At 37.1% G+C, this 21,265-nt stretch overlaps 1 protein-coding gene across 1 annotated transcript in view; it reads right to left on the bottom strand.

Moving 5' to 3' along the window:
• Window positions 1-21,265, bottom strand: part of Rbcn-3A (rabconnectin-3 alpha) — a 668,488-nt gene that overhangs the window by 430,961 nt on the left and 216,262 nt on the right. Inside the window, exon 6 of the mRNA XM_075299033.1 lies at window positions 15,486-15,572. Coding sequence (XP_075155148.1) covers window positions 15,486-15,572 — 87 coding nt within the window. The remainder of the gene's footprint in view (window positions 1-15,485; window positions 15,573-21,265) is intronic.

Genomic DNA, 21,265 nt, shown 5'->3' with positions numbered 1-21,265 from the left:
TCAATTCGATGATACCGGAAATGCCGGAGACAAATATGAGCACAGTGCAAGATATCGAACACGCAGTGGAGCGGATTACTAAGGCCTTCAACATTTCACTGAAAGCTGCTTGCCCTAGAGGAAAGCCAAGGGGAAAAAATCGGCCGCCATGGTGGACTACGGAGTTAAGTAATATGAGGAAATCCTGCAGGAAGCTCTTTAACAAAGCAAAGTCCACAAGAGCTCCGGAGGATTGGGACACTTACAAGATGAATCTGAGAGAATATAAACGAGAACTGAGAAGGTCTCAACAAAACTCTTGGGATGATTACTGTAGCAGTATTGAGAATACGTCAGAGGCTTCCAGACTACGGAAGGTACTAGCATCCACTAACACCGCTCCAGGTTTCATTAAAACATCGGAGGGAAATTGGACAACGTCCAGTGAGGAGACGTTGGAGGTACTTTTGGACACACACTTCCCTGGAAATCAGACGGTTGAACCATGTTCCGGCGGTGTAACAGAGGCTCAGCGATCATTTCCTATCGAGGAAATTGTGTCGGAATCTAGAATAAAATGGGCTTTAAATAGCTTTGGACCATTCAAATCCCCCGGACCTGATGGAATTACTCCGGCGGAGTTACAGGCAGTGGCTGAAAGAGTTATCCCCTGGTTGACGGTGATATATAAACGATGTGTAAACTTAGCATATATTCCAGAAAAGTGGAGGGAAACAAAAGTCGTCTTCATACCTAAAGCAGGAAAAGCCTCTCACTCGAGTGCGAAGGATTTCCGACCAATCAGCTTATCCTCATTCCTACTTAAGACCCTGGAGAGGATGATAGACATGTATCTTAGAACTAGCGTGGATTCAAGTTTGCTCTCGAAACGACAGCATGCATACTCGAAGGGCAGGTCTACTGAGACCGCATTGCATGAACTAGTCAGCTTTATTGAAAGATCACTATCTGTCAAAGAATACACAATCGTGGCGTTTCTAGACATCGAAGGGGCGTTCAATAATGTCCATCCGAGCTCGATATTAAATGGACTGACAACTCTGAATGTTGATCCAGGTATACTTAGGCTGTTAGACGAACTTCTAATAAAGAGACGTATTTCAGCCACACTAGGGCAAGCAAACATACAAAGGTATGTGAACAGAGGCACTCCCCAAGGAGGAGTTCTATCACCTCTTCTTTGGAATGTTGCTATAAACAACCTTCTGGTTTCCCTAGAAAAAGAAAGGATAAAAGTGGTGGCATACGCAGATGATGTGGCGCTAGCAGTCAGGGAAAAATTCCCATCCACAATCAGAGATATTATACAGAGAGCTCTCCGGATGACTGAGAAATGGGCGAAAGATAATGGTCTTGGTGTAAATCCAGCAAAGACAGAACTAGTCATGTACTGCAAAGATCGTAAAACTCCCACGGTAGGCCCATTTCCTTAGGGGGTACTGAAATTCCCTTTGGTGAGTGTGCAAAATACCTTGGCGTTATTTTGGACAGGAAGCTGAATTTTAGGCTTAATATTGAAGAGAGGGCGAGAAAAGCCACGGTAGCTTTGTACTCGTGCAAAAAGGCAATAGGGAAAAAGTGGGGACTAAAACCAAAAATTGTGCATTGGCTATACACTGCAGTAGTTAGACCTATAATGCTATATGGTGTTGTAGTCTGGTGGCCGGCACTTCAGAAACCGACTTGTTTAGATAAAGTTCAGCGTATGGCGAGCTTATGTATCTCAGGCGCATTTAGTAAGACAGGAACAGACTCCCTTAATGTCATGCTACATCTATTGCCTTTAGACATTTTGGCCAAACAGTCAGCTGCAACAACGGCTGTGCGGTTGCGCGAGCTATCGCTGTGGTCGGAAAAAATGTACGGTCATAGTTCGGTCCTCAAAATAATGCCAGATGTGCCTAACGTAGTGGATTATACCCTGGCAAAACCACTTTTCGACAAAAAGTTTGAAACTCTAATTCCCAACAGTGAGGCGTGGTGTACACAGACCCCGGGGAATAAAAGATATATAGATTTCCATACTGATGGCTCCAAATTGAATGGACAAGTGGGGTTCGGAGTATATTCTAAAGATCTGGAAATTCGAATAGCGAAAAGATTACCTAATCACTGTAGTGTTTTTCAGGCTGAAATATTAGCAATAAGAGAGGTGGCGAATTGGCTGAGAAGTAATGTTCCAACAAATATTGGCATTAATATATACTCAGACAGTCAACCTGCAATAAAATCCTTGGACTCTGTGTTACTCAACTCGAAAACGGCCATCGACTGCCGCAAATCTCTCAATGAGATGGCTGAGCAGTACAATATTCACCTAATATGGGTGCCTGGCCATAGGAACATACCGGGGAACTGCGAAGCGGATGAGTTGGCAAGGCTAGGGACTACCTTACATATTCCAGGGGGACTGGAATTTGTTGGTATGCCCCTAGCTACCTGCAAGCTTATGCTGCGTGAGAAGGCTGTTATGATGGCAAATGTTCGATGGGAGAATTGCAAGGGTTGTAACGACACCAACCAAATATGGCCCCATTTCAACTTAAACCGCACACTAGATATGCTAATGTTCTCGAGACGTCAGATATCACTCCTGATATCTGCTATAACGGGTCGCTGCCTGATAGGCGATTTTGCAAAAACTATTGGCGCGAAGTATAATGACTATTGTATGAGCTGTCATGATGCGGAGGAAAAAGAATCAATTAAACACCTCTTGTGTGAGTGTCCTGCATTTTGTGTAAAGCGCAAGCAACTTTTAGGAGCATATAGCTTCAGATTACTGGCGGATCTGGAAAACGTTAACTTAAGCAGTCTGCTAATGTTTTTGGAACAATCTGGTTGGTTCAACAAAGAAAAATAATCAAGAAGGTTCAGCGGTTAAAACTAGAAGTGCCCATATGTAATAGGTACTTTTAGTTAATGTGGTATCACAATGGACTGAATAGTCTAAGTGAGCCTGAATCTTAATCGGGCTGCCACTTTAACCTAACCTAACCTACATCTATTATACGGTGAACTTGCTGCACAGTAGCATGTTGACTCCTGAAGCCAAATTGATGGTCAGGAATTAATTTTCTCTGTGTAATGATCAATTCCAGTCTTTTTAAGAGAAGTTTTTCACAAATTTTGGATAGAATAGGAAGAATGGATATGGGTCTGTACGAGTTTATATCATTTTCGGGTTTACCGAGTTTGTGTATTACAATTATTTCAGCTACCTTCCATGACAATGGCACATACCTCAAACGAAAACAAGCATTTATAATCTGTAATAGTGTTTTCAGGGCTTTTTTGGTTAGTTTTTTCATTAATTTCCCCGTAATTAGGTCGTAGCCAAGTACGAATAAAGTGTCAAACCTCATTATGCAAATGTCACATCCAGTATCAATTAAAGCAGACAACTTCTTGCCTCTTATAGTCACGTCTTTAAAAATTAAATTCGAACCTTTCTGCACCATGTTCGCTTGTCTCTTCTCATTCGTCTCAGGTCCTTCTTTCACTTCTTTACATTCAAATGAACGATGTCCGTATTTCTGACATTTAAAACATTTGTAATCTTTAACAGGACAATCTTTAGCCAAATGTGACTTTCCACCGCATAAAAACATTTCTTCTGGTCTTGCGTCTTTTCGACCTGTCCACCATTATTCTTTGCAGCACTTGAATTAGAAAATTTCGCTCTATTAAATGATTGAGGACTTTGTCTAATTTTCTCATAAATTGTGATTTGTTTTTTCAGGCTTCTTATGTCATTATCCTCGTATAGCACTGCCTTACCGACTCTGGAATCCGGAATTCCTTCAATGAAATATTCTATTATACTTTTTTCGTCTACGTCAGATTGTTTTGCTATCTCCACCAAGGGCGAGGAAAGCAACGGTAGCTTTATACTCGTGCAAAAAGGTAATAGGGAAAAAGTGGGGACTAAAACCAAAAATTGTACATTGGCTATAGGTTAGGTTAGGTTAAAGTGGCAGCCCGATTAAGATTCAGGCTCACTTAGACTATTCAGTCCATTGTGATACCACATTAACTAAAAGTCCTATTACATATGGGCACTTCTAGTTTTAACCGCTGAACCTTCTTGATTATTTTTCTTTGTTGAACCAACCAGATTGTTCCAAAAATATTAGCAGACTGCTTAAGTTAACGTTTTCCAGATCCGCCAGTAATCTGAAGCTATATGCTCCTAAAAGTTGCTTGCGCTTTACACAAAATGCAGGACACTCACACAAGAGGTGTTTAATTGATTCTTTTTCCTCCGCATCATGACAGCTCATACAATAGTCATTATACTTCGCGCCAATAGTTTTTGCAAAATCTCCTATCAGGCAGCGACCCGTTATAGCAGATATCAGGAGTGATATCTGACGTCTCGAGAACATTAGCATATCTAGTGTGCGGTTTAAGTTGAAATGGGGCCATATTTGCTTGGTGTCGTTACAACCCTTGCAATTCTCCCATCGAACATTTGCCATCATAACAGCCTTCTCACGCAGCATGAGTTTGCAGGTAGCTAGGGGCATACCAACAAATTCTAGTTCCCCTGGAATATGTAAGGTATTCCCTAGCCTTGCCAACTCATCCGCTTCGCAGTTCCCCGGTATGTTCCTATGGCCAGGCACCCATATTAGGTGAATATTGTACTGCTCAGCCATCTCATTGAGAGATTTGCGGCAATCGATGGCCGTTTTCGAGTTGAGGAACACAGAGTCCAAGGATTTTATTGCAGGTTGACTGTCTGAGTATATATTAATGCCCACATTTTTTGGAACATTACTTCTCAGCCAATTCGCCACCTCTCTTATTGCTAATATTTCAGCCTGAAAAACACTACAGTGATCAGGTAATCTTTTCGCTATTCGAAGTTCCAGATCTTTAGAATATACTCCGAAACCCACTTGGCCATCCAATTTGGAGCCATCAGTGTAGAAATCTATATATCTTTTATTCCCCGGGGTCTGTGTACACCACGCCTCACTGTTGGGAATTAGAGTCTCAAACTTTTTGTCGAAAAGTGGGCTCGCCAAAGTGTAATCCACTACGTTAGGCACATCTGGCATTATTTTGAGGACCGAACTGTGACCGTAACTTTTTTCCGACCACAGCGATAGCTCGCGCAACCGCACAGCCGTTGTTGCAGCTGACTGTTTGGCCAAAATGTCTAAAGGCAATAGATGCAGTATGACATTAAGGGAGTTTGTTCCTGTCTTGCTGAATGCACCTGAGATACACAAGCACGCCATACGCTGAACTTTGTCTAAACTTGTCGGCTGGTGAAGTGCCGGCCACCAGACTACAACACCATATAGCATTATAGGTCTAACCACTGCCGTGTATAGCCAATGTACAATTTTTGGTTTTAGTCCCCACTTTTTCCCTATTGCCTTTTTGCACGAGTATAAAGCTACCGTTGCTTTCCTCGCCCTTTCTTCAATATTAAGCTTAAAGTTCAGCTTCCTGTCCAAAATAACGCCAAGGTATTTTGCACACTCCCTAAAGGGAATTTCAATACCCCCTAAGGAAATGGGCCTAACCGTGGGAGTTTTGCGATCTTTGCAGTACATGACTATTTCTGTCTTTGCAGGATTTACCCCAAGACCATTATCTTTCGCCCATTTCTCAGTCATCCGGAGGGCTCTCTGTATAATATCTCTAATTGTTGATGGGAATTTTCCCCTGACTGCTATCGCCACATCATCTGCGTATGCCACCACTTGTATCCTTTCTTTTTCTAGGGAAACCAGAAGGTCGTTTATAGCGACATTCCAAAGAAGAGGTGATAGAACTCCTCCTTGAGGAGTGCCTCTGTTCACATACTTTTGTATGTTTGCTTGTCCTAGTGTGGCTGAAATACGTCTCTTCATTAGCAGTTCGTCTAGCAGCCTGAGTATACATGGATCAACATTCAGAGTTGTCAGTCCATTTAATATCGAGCTCGGATGGACATTATTGAACGCCCCTTCGATGTCTAGAAACGCCACGATTGTGTATTCTTTGACAGATAGTGAGCTTTCAATAAAGCTGACTAGTTCATGTAGTGCGGTCTCAGTAGACCTGCCCTTCGAGTATGCATGCTGTCGTTTCGAAAACAAACTTGAATCGATGCTAGTTCTAAGATAAATATCTATCATCCTCTCCAGAGTCTTAAGTAGGAATGAGGATAAGCTGATTGGTCGGAAATCCTTCGCCCTCGAGTGAGAGGCTTTTCCCGCTTTAGGTATGAAAACGACTTTTGTTTCCCTCCACTTTCCTGGGATATATGATAAGTTGATACATCCTTTATATATCACCGACAACCAGGGGATAATTTTGTCAGTTACAGCTTGTAACTCCGCCGGAGTAATTCCATCAGGTCCAGGGGATTTGAATGGTCCAAAGCTATTTAGCGCCCATCTTATTCTAGTTTCCGATACAATTTCCTCGACAGGAAACGACCGCTGAGCAACTGTGGCACCGCCAGTACATGGTTCAACCGTCTGATTTCCAGGAAAATGTGTGTCCAATAGTACCTCCAGCGTCTCCTCACTGGACGTCGTCCAATTGCCCTCCGATGTTTTAATGAAACCTGGAGCGGAGTTGGTGGATGCTAGAACCTTCCGTAGTCTGGAAGCCTCGGACGTATTCTCAATACTGCTGCAGTAAGCATTCCAAGAGTTATGCTGAGCCTTTCTCAGTTCTCGCTTGTATCCTCTCAGATTCTTCTTGTAAGCGTCCCAGTCCTCAGGGGCTCTGGTGGACTTTGCCTTGTTAAAGAGCTTCCTGCAGGATTTCCTCATATTACTTAATTCCGTAGACCACCATGGTGGTCGATGTTTCCCCCTTGGCTTTCCTCTAGGGCATGCAGCTTTCAGTGAGATGTTGAAGGCCTTAGTAATCCGCTCCACTGCGTGTTCGATATCTTGCACATTTCTCATATTTGTCTCTGTTATTTCCGGTATCATCATATTGAACGATTCCCTATACCTATTCCAGTCAGCTTTCCTAACATTTGGCGGAAATATGATCTTGGTGATATGAACATCAAATTTGAAACTGATGTAGCGATGATCTGAGAAGCTGTGTTCACTTAAAACCTGCCACTCAGATATCATTTCATTCAGTTCTTGCGAGGCCAAGGTGATGTCCAAAACCTCTTGCCTGTTTTTAGTGACAAAGGTTGGGACATCTCCCTTGTTGCAAACTACCAGATTAGTACGCAAAATAAACTCTATTAGCGACTCTCCCCTTGCATTAGTATCACTACTTCCCCATATACTATGATGTGCATTCGCATCGCATCCCATAATGAGTTTCGTCTTTGTTTTCAGTGACTCCTCCACTAAGGTCTTAACGGCATATGGAGGCATCTCCCTGTCATGTCCCATGTAGACCGAAGATACCCAATATTTGCATTTGGCTATTTCTAAACTTGCAACGACAGTGTCTGTATTGCACATTGAAGGAAGCAGAAACAAATTGAGCTCGTTTTTAGCAATTATACAGGCTCGATTTATATCATTACCAGTATACTGCAATAGTTTGAACCCCGGAGTACTTAATTCACATATTTTGTTTTTATAAACATATGGTTCTTGAATAAGAACTATATCTATGTCCCCTTTCATCAGGAGAACTTTTAAGGCAGCACATGCAGCCTTACAATGATGAAGATTTATCTGGAGGATCCGTAGGACCATCGAGATTTTCAACAACCGTCACATCAGCCGCTTCAATCGAGTCATCAAGAATGTCCTCTTCAGAGATATCGGTGACTCTCGCAATAACCATAGGTTCAACTTTGGTGAGTTCTGAGGCAGTAGAAGCCTCCTCACGCATACGGTATCTATCCATGTCTTCAAATGTCTTGGTATCCCCCTCGACTTCGCAAGAGGATCCGCTTACTTCTGATTCAGACAGAGGCTTGTCCATTTCTGAATCCTTTAGCTGATCGTTTTTATACACCTTCATTTGGATATAATGAAAGCCATAACATACACGGCCCTGGGACTTTGCCAGATGTGGCAAAGACTGAGTGTTCAATATGAACACTGCATGCCGTCTTGGTCCATCCACTTCATCCAAACGGCCAACCTTCCAATCAGTTGTTGGAAGATCTGGATTGCATTGTTTCAGTCTATTTAAAATAGATTCAGGGTCAGGAGGGTTTGCAGGTATCCACGCATGTGCTCTTGGTCTAGCCGGTATGTCTTTCTTCTCGACTAACTCTAGAGCAGCTCCTTCCCAAACTTCACCAATTAGTATCAGAGCAGCTTTAAAACATTCTATAGACCTCTGGTCTTCAAATGCGACTAGCTTAAATCGTCCTTGATACCAACCAGCCTCTTGGTGTCGAGGATCTGGGCCGGGAAACTTTTCCAGCACCTGTGAGTAGACGCCAGACAAAGCATTCTCAATTTCCCCCCATTTTTGCTTTGGAACCATACCGTCCAATGCTCCTTTATTTATGATAGCCATCACAAGGCTGTCTTTAGCAACTGAGGCAAACGATCGTTGATCCCTTTTGGAGGATGGCAGCTCATCCGGTGATCGTTCCCTTTTTCCAGCCTCAAGAATTCCTTGAGCCCATTTTAAGGAATCGCTTTGTTTAGCCGACAACGTGCTTGGGTCGACTGATCCTAATTTCTTTAGGATAAACAAAGCATTTCTGCGTTCTTTGAATCTCTTTCGTGAGGGATTACCTCCTTTTGATGCCGTTACCTTGGAAAAGGTCCGACTTGTCAAATTGTCGCCACCTGTCGACCCGTCTACAGGTCGACTAATTGGGCCTAACTCTTGGTCATTGCCCAAATTTATAACTTCAGTCGATACCCGTCCACTGGGCCCTGAAGTTAGCAACCCAGTGGATGTCTTTGAATTTCTCTGCATGGTGGCCTAATATCCCACCACACTTGAAATTCGTAGTAGGTACTTATTACGATGATTTTATCCGCTATTAAAAAACACGTCCGTTCCGTTCGACGGTTGAAATACATTGGCTATACACGGCAGTGGTTAGACCTATAATGCTATATGGTGTTGTAGTCTAGTGGCCGGCACTTCACCAGCCGACAAGTTCAGACAAAGTTCAGCGTATGGCGTGCTTGTGTATCTCAGGTGCATTCAGCAAGACAGGAACAAATTCCCTTAATGTCATACTGCATCTATTGCATTTAGACATTTCGGCCAAACAGTCAGCTGCAACAACGGCTGTGCAGTTGCGCGAGCTATCGCTGTGGTCGGAAAAAAGTTACGGTCACAGTTCGGTCCTCAAAATAATGCCAGATGTCCCTAACGTAGTGGATTACACTTCGGCGAGTCCACTTTTCGACAAAAAGTTTGAGACTCTAATTCCCAACAGTGAGGCGTGGTGTACACGGACCCCGAGGAATAAAAGATATATAGATTTCTACACTGATGGCTCCAAATTGGATGGCCAAGTGGGTTTCGGAGTATATTCTAAAGATCTGGAACTTCGAATAGCGAAAAGATTACCTGATCACTGTAGTGTTTTTCAGGCTGAAATATTAATAAGAGAAGTGGTGAATTGGCTGAGAAGTAATGCTCCAAGCAATATTGGCATTAATATATACTCAGACAGTCAGCCTGCAATAAAATCCTTGGACTCTGTGTTCCTCAACTCGAAAACAGCCATCGACTGCCGCAAATCTCTCAATGAGATGGCTGAGCAGCACTATATTCACCTAATATGGGTGCCTGGCCATAGGAACATACCGGGGAACAGCAAAGCAGATGAGCTTGCAAGGCTAGGAACTACCTTACATATTCCAGGGGAACTAAAATCTGTTGGTATGCCTCTGGCTACCTGCAAGCTCTTACTGCGTGAGAAGGCTGTCATGATGGCAAATGTTCGATGGGAGAATTGTAAGAGTTGTAACGACACCAAGCAAAAATGGCCCCATTTAAACTTAAACCGCACACTAGATATGCTAGTGTTCTCGAGACGCCAGATATCACTCCTGATATCTGCTATAACGGGTCGCTGCCTGATAGGCGATTTTGCAAAAACTATTGGTGCGAAGTATAATGACTATTGTATGAGCTGTCATGATGCGGAGGAAAAGGAATCAATAAAACACCTCTTGTGTGAGTGTCCTGCATTTTGTGTAAGGCGTAAGCAAATTTTAGGGGCATATAGCTTCAGATTACTGGCGGACCTGGAAAACGTTAACTTAAGCAGTCTGCTAATGTTTTTGGAACAATCTGGTTGGTTCAACAGAAGAAAATAATCGAGAAGGTTCAACGGTTAAAACTAGAAGTGCCCATATGTAATAGGTACTTTTAGTTAATGTGGTATCACAATGGACTGAATAGTCTAAGTGAGCCTGAATCTTAATCGGGCTGCCACTTTAACCTAACCTAACCTATCTCCATCATGCTATACAAATAAACAAGCAAGCTCTCATCTTTCTGCAAACGCGGTTACGCAGTTTGTTATGAACTTGAGCCGCCGATAACGTCGAACCAAATTCTGCTAACAATGATTGCTTTAACAACTCCTAATTGGTTATGCCTATTTGACTTCGTATGAATGACTTTGCCGCACCAATTAGCAATTGCTTACCATACACAAATTTTTGCAAATTACACCAACCCGTGTAAAAATTGAGAGATCTAATCATGTCTAATAATATCAAAGTATATATAATTATATCTGCTCAGATATGGTCGTATATATAAATAGATCTACGGAGATATGTTATGTATAGTGTTATATATGATTAGATCTGATTCAAGATCTCATTATATATGTTGTTATATCTATCTATATCAGTCATATCTGGTAAGATCTAATTATATATCTTCATATATGACATCATATCTAATTATATATACTATATATAGCTCCATATCTAACACGGATAAAAAAATATTTGTATATGTTTGTGTGTAAAATAATGTGTTTGTTACGAGAATACTAACGTGATATACTTGGTTAGATGGGTTTTAGACGATGCAATAATTGCATGCAATAATTGCAAGCAATTCTTGTTTGTAGGCAAACGGGGTAGAGAAGCAAAGGGGGTAGAAAAAATTTCATGTTTTCCGTTCCTCTTGCAATTTTTTGACATTTCTCTTTACTGTCGTTTGTACTCTTGTTCATTTGCTTTATTTGTATTCGGCTTTCAACGTGTTGATGTGTTTTAAAATTTTAAAAATATACGTGTTGTGGTGTTGTCAAACAATGACTCCATCATTTTTTCGTTGTCATCTTCCATTTTTATGTTTGCAATTGCTTAAATAATTTTTTTTTTCTCTATGATGATATGTATTTTATTGTTACGAATGATAATGTATTTTATTGTTACGAATTACCAATTAAAGAAGATCGAGCGAATAAACGTCAAATAATTTCAAGTGTATTGCATGTAAAATTGCAACGTATAAATGCTGATGTGTTAAGAAGCAACTTTAAAAGAGAATACATAAAATTGCACGCAACGAAATTGCATCATCTAAAACCCCTCTTACAAGCACGTATGTATGGTCGCACATCAAAACATGTGGTGAACATAAGCAAACAATCTTTATATGTTGTGACAGTTTCAAGAAACCCTTTTAAATATCATTTTGAAGTGTCTTTAGAAAATGCTTAACTATCAGACACAACCGTCTTTTTGTTTTCAAAAATGTCACCCCATAACTATCACCATTAGCAACGCCTGTTGTTATTAAATTTGAAAAAAATATATATCAAATATTTGATAATGCGAGTTTCATATTTTTATTTCATATAAAAACCGAATGTCTTCTCATTTTTCGAGGAAGATAAAGGAGTATGAGAAGCTGTGATAAGGTAAGTTTATTATTTTGTTCCTATTTTTATATATTGAATATTTTCTCTGTTTTAGGAGGATGAATTTGTGGTAGTCCAGGAAAAGATTAAAAGAAGACATCGGAAGACAACGTAAAGATTTGTGACCAGGCCATATCCGAAGTTGCGATAGAAGGAAGTATTTTCCAATATCAAAAAGAATACAAATTTGGAGATGATTTGCATTGTGAACCGGATACATTCCCATGCAATTAGTTATAGTATGGCATTTGGAGCTTCGCACAAACCATTCAATACAGCGCTGGTTTAAATTATTGGGTACGAGAAGCAAATTTTGGTAAGTATATGTATTATTTGCAAATATATCTTTAAATACTGATAATTCTTCTGTATATTTTATATTTTTCAGAGTTTTCATTCCGAGTAGCCAAATAAAGGAATTGCGAGACTCATTTAAAGAACTGTTAGCAGAGAGCAATGTACTAACGCCTTGGGAAATTCAAATGCCAGAACCCTTGGTGGCTATGTATATATTTTGTTTTTGTTGTTTTTTAATTCTTAGGCTTTTATACCTAGACATATATATAATGTACATATGTTTGATCCAACTTATAATATTAAATACTCTTTTCACAATAAAACCATAAAATAAATCTTTTTTATTAATTACTGTAATTTCACTAATTTTGGAAATTTGTAGATAAAATTATATATAATTAGATATATTAACATCTAATTATATCAAATTAGATATAATTAGATGTGGGCCAAATTTGAGATCTGATCAGATCTAATTCCTTTAGAATTAGATCTGATCAGATATTACCATTTTTCGGATCTGTCCATATCTGTCTACATATACTATCATATCTAATCAGATATGGCAGGAGATCTAATAATATCTGGCCAGATCCACCAATTTTTACACGGGAACTAACAATTTCGACCATTTCTTCAAATTCTTGTAGCCATTGGTCAATATCAGGTGATGATGTTCCATTAAATTCATTCAGGCTATCTCTAACTTCTTTTAGGTTATACATACTCTTCGCAACAGAATCTTATCGTCATCTTGCCGTTCACCATCATCAACGGTTATTGCAGTCCGTAAATCCAACTCAAAATGTCTTAGCAATCTTTGTTGTAATTTGGCCTTTAAGCCCTGCGTACTTAAACCCAATTCTGCTAATTTTATGAATTATTTAACTTATAATGAAATCAAAATTGACAGTATATATTTTAGAAAATATATACGTAATCAAAATCAATTTAAAATCCAAAAATTATACAAAGCAGAACAAAACTAGAATACTCTCACCAATATTCTCTACAAAATTCAATTCGTCTTTACAAAGCACATAGGTATAAATCAACATAGACATCGAAACAGCTCTGCTTCCTTCACTCCGTTCTGCTTACGTCTTTGCTTTTGCACACACACAGCAAAGTCTCTTCTTCTCTCAACACGGCAAATTTCTTCTTCTCAACCACGGCAAAATTCTTCTCAAATTTCTTCTTCTCAACCACGGCAAAATTCTTCTTAATACCACGGCAAAATTCTTCTTCTCTACTATGGCGATTAAGCTCTTCACTAATACAGCTAAACGCTCTTCACAAATACAGCTCACAATAGCTCTTCACAAACACAGCTAAACAGCTCTTCACAAATACAGCTCACAATAGCTCTTCACAAATACGGCAACACGGCCCTTCACAATACAGCTACCAAGCTCTTCACAAGTACAGCAAAAAAAACTTTTTCGCCCTTAAGCAGTTTTCTTTTATTTTTAGATTCTTCTTTATTTTCGGCTAACTTAACAGCCGTTTTTTTTTCAAATTTCTTCGTCTCGGCAACACAATCTCTATTTCTTAGTGTACATACAATGGCGTGATGTACATAAAATATTGTCTCTCTCTCTCTCTCTTCTGTCGACCAACCCTTATTTTCAAAAAGTAACGACACACATGTGTCCATCGATGTTAGTGATCGCTTTAGCTTCAATCTGAATTTCACAACAAGACTGTTTGTGCATGTCAGCACCAAATGCTTTTGAGGTTTTTGTTTCAGTGAATTTCACAACTTAATAGCAATATTTTTTTGTTGGTTCTCTTTTTGTTTAAGACAGAGTTTTTACAAAGCTACTTTTTATAATTACTTATCTTTTCACAACTTCACAAAATTCTTTGGTCGAGTCTCTTCAATTCACAAACACAAGCTTTTTTTTCGTCTCAGTTTCTTAGTCTTTTCACCACACAATTCAATAGAATTACTCGACTCCTTTATCCTCGGTCGAGCCCCCAAAGTTTGTAGGAAACTTTGTTTTGGTTTTTGTTTATAACGAAGTTTATTGAATAATTTCCTTACAAGTAGTAAAAACATAAAGGATGAGTAAATTCACTTAAAATTATGCTTAAAGACTACTTCTTCACTCGTTCACGGTCTAAGAGAGTGTTCTCATGGAAGGCTGTACAAGTACTAAAAGCGTCAAGTCACTGTTCACTGCCCGTCTTTGTATGCAACAGAGTTGCCATCCTACATATATGTAATAATATGATTGCACAACAACTCATGAAATTGAAGCAAGGAATTGAAGAAAACGCAGAACTCCTTAAATGACAAAAGTTAACTCTTTCGACTACGCATTGTAATTCCATAATTGCAAACGTATTTCTGCTTCCTTCATTCAGCAATTCAGACACTATCGTAGTCGGTTTAGAAAAATGCTGATATTTGTTTGCTTCAATTTAAAGGTTGAATATTTTGCTTTATCTTTTTGGCAACACAGGTTTAAGCTGCTGACGCGCATTAGGCGTTTTATTTCATGTCAAAAATCTTCAGTTTGCTCTGTATTTTAATCGCTAATGGTACTACCAACGAACGACGCATGCAAATTATTGGATTTTTTATCAAAATGCGTGCTCTGCTCTTCCATTTCAACGAGCTAAATGGCTCAATAGGACATTTAGCTCCCGTTGTCACCAACAAACAATTATTGCTGACCACATTGTTGGGCGCACATATGCAAACAAGCTTTATTTAAAGGAAACGAACCACTTTATTACGTCTCTTTCTTACTAACGATTTTGAGAGGATGTTCGTAAAGTCACCATACTATATTAACAGCTTGTTTCTGTATATCGAACAAGCTCTATCGATCTTCTGAAATGGAAACAAAAAGCTAAATTTATAACCAAAAATCAGCTGTTTCCATACATTTCAGGTAGTCAATAGAACTCGTTCCACATACAGAAACAGGCTGTAAATGTTTACTACGAAATCTCAAAATGTGTCTTATTTAAATAAAGTCAGAAAAGAGCAGTGCTTGATAAAAATAAAACGGACGGTGAGTTTTGTTTTGAAAAGATTTGTAACAAAAATGTTCTTGAAAATAAGTTTGCATTTTTCGAAGAAATTCAAAAAAAAACTGTAACGAAAGAACAATGTTTGCGTGTAGCTCTGCAGTAACTTCGTCTTACAAAGACGATGTTCCCAAGGTGTTAATATGACAGATGATACCTAATTTTCCAGTTTGTTAAACAAACATAGCTCTCAGTTTACTTGATAGTTGTTTAAAATAACAATCAATATCATAATTAATTATTTGACTTCAAAAACTGTTAGTGTTTATCCCACTAGTTTACTTTATATGTCAATGTGCACAATAAATTAAAATAAAATAATTACGATATGAAAAAGCTTACTTACTTGGGTAGTAGACCCTCGGTGATCTGCTTGAATGTTGGTGTCCGGAGTGTAGCTTATCGAAAGTGTTCTTGACCTGGACCATGATTTCTAAAAGCAAAATACAAAAATTTAAACAAAATATCTTCTACTACAAATGAAATAATAATAAATATACAGGCATATTAAATATGCAAACATGTTTTATCCAGTTATATTTACATTTGGCTTGAGTGATCTTTAAGTATCGAAAGCTTTTTAGCTGCAAACAGCGTTGTTAATCGATAAATACCAGTTATTAATCGAAAAAGAGCTACTATTTAGGAAAAACACTTCCATGAACAATATTTCCTTTGAGAGCCTTTTCCAGCTCTTTCTCCTTCCACTGTTTTAATCGAAACGAAGTTTAATCTTGTTTCAAAAACATTACTTCAAATACTGTGGGGACAGATCGAATTAGTCCGAAACTCATACATGTTTTTACCCAATCTCCTTCCGTACTTCACATATGTGTTCAATAACATCTTGACTAAATCAATTTTCCCTGCGTCATGGAAAAGATCACAAATAGTACTGATACCCAAGAAAAATAGTGGGTTCAGACCAATTTCAATTTCGCCATACTCATCGGAAGTACTTGAAAAGATTATATATCAATAGATTACTAATCTTGTGTCTTTCCGGAACGAATTAGTTCAAAGGAACGATTCACCAAATGGAACGACCGGTACTAGTCCCGTCACTTTCGCTCCTATAGTTCCATAGTTATTTAATATCTCATTCCACTTTGGTCAGCTGTTTAACACCATCATATGGAAATACACTCTCTGAGATAAAACAAATGTGAAAATTGAATTTTATGATGCTAATAAAACGGAGTTGCATTTAATAAAAATTTAAAAACAAAAAAACTTATTTCGGTTTAAAAATACATCCAATACGGAATTTTAATCCGTTTGTAGTTAATACAAACGTTCTCCTTCGACTACTTGCTTATGAATACGTGTTGTTGCTCGTGAAAGAGAGGAAGAGAGAATCAACGGTTGATTAGTTGAATTTATTCAAAGGAACTAAATGGAACGAAATAAATACTCTAGTTCCTCTAACGGTAGTAGTTAACAGTGATGGCAAATATTAAAACCGGTACGAATTGTTAGAACGAGATGGAAAGAAGGGCCGATTTAAAGGAAATAGTTCCTTTCTACAAAAGGAACGATAAGTCCGAATCACTACGGTGAACGATTTTCCCAAGACTACAAATCACCACTTACATCGATTAGTCGCATTTATTTACGCAACGATAGTCTGGATCGGGATCTGGAAATTTATCGGTTTACCCTACAAGGCCAAATAAAGTTCCCTACTTTACTCTACATTCCCAAAAAATCTTCCCTAGAATTACCCCTACAATATTTTTCGTTAAATTTAAACAAAAATTAGAAAAATATGGTTCTATGTGCTATATTATCTTAAAACATATGAAATGCAATGTATGTTACGTAAATATAAATTTGTTTCTTAAAGGAATTAAGTTTTTTTTTTAATACGTTGTTGATCACTTTCTTCTTTGGTTTATCACTTTTTCGCAAAATAATTTATAACATATATTTTTTGCCGAAAGGTTGTACGTTTTACAAATTCTGGTGGCATAAGGGTTAATTCAAACGGCCTGAAACTATGCTTCAAATTTTAAGGTATACAGCTCATGTGTTTGCCGCAAGTAGTTCATTTCCACTTCTATTTTTCGTTTTTCACTTCAGCGAACAAGTTGAACAAATCAGATGTCAAATCATGCAAATATGAACAACTCATCCACACAAAAATGCCATTCGGCCTCACAAATATGTATTTTTGTGTGGGTTGGTGGCTCATATTTGCATGGTTTAACATCGGATTTGTTCACTCAATTGCTTATAACTTTATCATTTTCAGTTGTTTTTCTTCTAGTTGTCTTATAACTTACGTTAAAGTATGACGTTTTTTCGATGGTTTGTACTTTTCCGGCGGAAAAGGGTCACTGTAAAAAATGATTATTTGAAAAATTGCCATTTTGCATCGATATTTGTCGAACCACTTAACTTATCACAGATCCAAGTATACACGATTGTTACATTTTGGTGGCTGTGGGAGGAACCAGTAGCTGCTTAACCCGAAAAAATTTAAATATATTGGGATTTCTAAGCGTCGACAGTAGGTCAGTTCATACCATGATCTTATAACACTAGTTTACAAAAAAATTTTTTTTTTTCATGTACACTTGATTAGAAGCAACTTTTCTTATGATCTGCTGAATTCGAAAAAAAAAATTTTTTTAAAAATTTTATGGAACAGTTTTTAGATATCCCGTTATTTTTAGTTTTTCGCTCTTTTTTCTTTTTTGTTGGTACTTAAATGAAAGGTATTAGATGACGAATAATCGTGTGTAATTCGATTTGTGATAAGTTAAGTGGTTCAAAAATATCAAAAATGCATTTTTGTGTGGGTGAGTGGCTCATATATGCATGTATTGTCTAACCTTGTCATTTTTCGATTGTTTTTCTTCTAGTTGGTCTTATTACTTACGTTAGAGTATCATCTATACGACCATGAAGAGAAACCCGACGTTTTTTCAATGGTTTATACTTTATACCACTTAACTTATCACAGATCCAATTATACACGATTATTCGTCATCTTAATAACTTTTATTTAAGTACCACCAACGAAATAATCAGACATTTCTAACTCGAGATATAATTTAATGGAAAAAGAACGAATTCAGCAGATCAAAACACATAAGAAAAGTCAACTTTCATCAAGTGTACATTTTCAGTGTAAACTAATGTAATTAATGATAAGGTTTTAAAAAGAGTCGAAACTGCACTAAACCTAGGAATAACATTCAACAAGGAGATAACTTGGAGTGACAATATTAATAATACAGTCGGAACAGTTAACGTGATTCTTAGGAACTTATGGGCTGTCAAACACTCCACACCACAAAATATTCATACACTTTTAGCAAAAACTTGTTCTTCAATCCGAACTAGAGAAAAAATTCCCTAAATATTTTAGAGCAAACACAAGTAATCTAAACCAATTAGAATGACAATATATTATAAAATTCTCATCCAAAATAGCATTAAAAGTCGTGTATTTATAAAGTAGAATATGTTTTCTTGCTATTTCTTACATTAAATATGTTGTCGGATAACATTACATACAAGAAATTGTTGACAACAAATAGGTCTCTTTTTCCTGTGAATCTTTGAATTGCTTTAAATGACCGGAAAAAACATTTGAGAGAGGTTAGAGTTGACTTAGTGTTTCGTGTGCACTGCTGACTGTATGTAAAAACCATTGCAACCAGAAAAAATATAATTTGGTAACCCCGATTTACAGTCAATGACGCGGGAAACAAAGTTTGTAAAATGTAAGTAAATAAATATGTTGCAATAAAACTATTAACAATTTCTCATTTCGCAGGGGAAAACATAAAACTGCTGTGTTTCTTTAACACCAAAACAGATAATAAAAATGCAGACGGCATCTTTAATAACCCTTCTGAAGAAATAATTTTTTCAACGGCTGACTCGAAAATGAAAGTCAAAATCACTCTAATTTAAGAACAGGAAATTTTTAATGAAAATAATTAGAGTGGATTTTATTATTTTTTCTGATTCCAAATAGACTCGAAAATAAGAACATGGCTGAGAGTATCAGTTCTGCTATATGGCTGTGAAAGAGCGTTGCCAATTTAGCTGTTTTCCCGCTAGATTTGTTTTTTTTTTTTTTAAGTCGTTTAGCGGGAAAAATTGCATTTAGCTTTTCTTCTGACTTTTTTCATGACTCTTTTAGGGATTTTTAGCTTTTTTATTTTCGACTTGATTGATATAGGGACAAAACGGCGTTTTTATCTAACTCTTGCTGCCAGAATAAGATTTTCCACATATTTCAGAGCTCAATTCAAACATTAACAATGGTTCCCGCCATTATGTGGCGCATCTTTGCAACAAATACACCTTGTTGTAAGTTGTTGACTCGTTTATGTTGTCCTTATTATGATATTGTAATACTCTCAAGTTATTATGTTATTAATAAGTTAAAAAAATAGATGTGAATTGCTTTGTACACTGAATAAATATTGTCGTGATTGGCTCTTATATACAGTTTTTCCTTGTGCAAAATTCGACAAAGTTGTCAGTGAAGTCGTTTTATCCTTATAGTTAAGTGAAAGAAAATATTGTTGGACTAAGGTCAATTTTGAAAAATTCTTTAAAATTAATGAAGTCGTCTTTAAATTTGTGAACTTTTTGTATCTAGACCACAAAGCAAAAAGAGCGTTCAAAAACAGAAGATGTGTTTCAATACTTTATTTTAAAGACGTTTTTTACTTGATAAATAGAATAATTTCTACTTGAAAACGTTAGCACGTTTTTAAAGGACTTTGATAGCTCATGAAGAAAAAACTGAAAATAAATTCAAATTTGACTCGGAATACCAAAATCATTAATGTAAAGACAACATCTTTGGAATCGGTGTATGCCAGAAAAAATGAAGGAAATAAAGTTTTGAATTGGTATTATTTTTTAACATCAAAAAAATATCGTGTTGATAGGATTGAAACATTATTATAAGTGCGATATAAAAATCTGCAGATTGTGAATGAAATGGAATTACATTTTCGAAAATTATACAATAATGGGATTGTTTGCGTAATTTTCCAATAAAAGTTATTCAGTATAAACTTGCAAGACAGTAAAAATGTGTTTTACTCTCTTGGGTAAAATTAGAAAAGATGCACGCAGAAAAAAGCGTCTTCGAAACTAAAGGAAAAAATGTTCATCAATTTAGTTTAGCCATTTTATTTCCATTAAGTTAAAATTTTGTGTGAAATAATAAAATTTACTTGTTTCAGTAAAAAAATCCTAAACTGAAAGCAGATAGGAATAGTTCATTAACTAGAATAAGGCATGGAATTTTACTAATTCTGTTTTCTTCGCTGGGTATAAGAATTTACTACTGAACAAGAATGTGTTATTTACTGATAACAAAGCTTTCGTAAAAATAAACAAAAACCGAACTAAAACCAAGTTTCCTCAAATTTAGTAAAACTTCATTTAAAATGATAATTCGGACTTTCTTTATTATAGAAAGCTTATCATCCATACGAATAACACTTAGCATGGAAAATATTTTAGATCATTCCAACTAAGAAGAATTCAAGCCTTTCAAACAGGAAGGAAACACACTTGTTAGAATATAGGAATATAGAATATCGATGTAATCGATATGTTTGCGCGTGGGTTGTTTTTTTAGTTGGAATCATGTTGTTATGGTATACGGAGAGACATATAGTAAATTACAAACATGTAGTAAAATAATATAATAAATAACAAATAAAATATATAAAATATTTTTTATTTTAAATTAGTGGGAAACATTTTCGTGTTTTGAAAATGATTAAACATAACTCACAAACAATAAGTCTATCAATGTTCGTGATGGTATATAAAGAAAGAAAACACTAACAGAATAACAACCCCTCCCTTCGTCTACTTTTTGAAATCTTCAGTTATCACACTGTTAGAAACATATGTTTTTCATATGTTCCGATATAAACAAAATGTGTTTCGGGTACAATTTTAAAACACAATATATTTAAGTGCAAACATGTAATGTTCCTAAACTAACACTAAATGTTTGCGACATCTATGTTAATATTTTAGAATATATTATGTTTGGGGCATGAATGTGTCATAAAAATCATATGTGTGAATGCAAACATATATAAATGTACAAATTTCGACTAAACATACATATGT

This window comes from Haematobia irritans, chromosome 3, assembly GCF_050003625.1.
Source record: "Haematobia irritans isolate KBUSLIRL chromosome 3, ASM5000362v1, whole genome shotgun sequence".
Lineage (NCBI taxonomy): Eukaryota > Metazoa > Arthropoda > Insecta > Diptera > Muscidae > Haematobia > Haematobia irritans.
The sequence above is the reverse complement of the archived record's forward strand: the minus strand, read 5'-3'. Positions and strand labels throughout refer to the sequence as shown.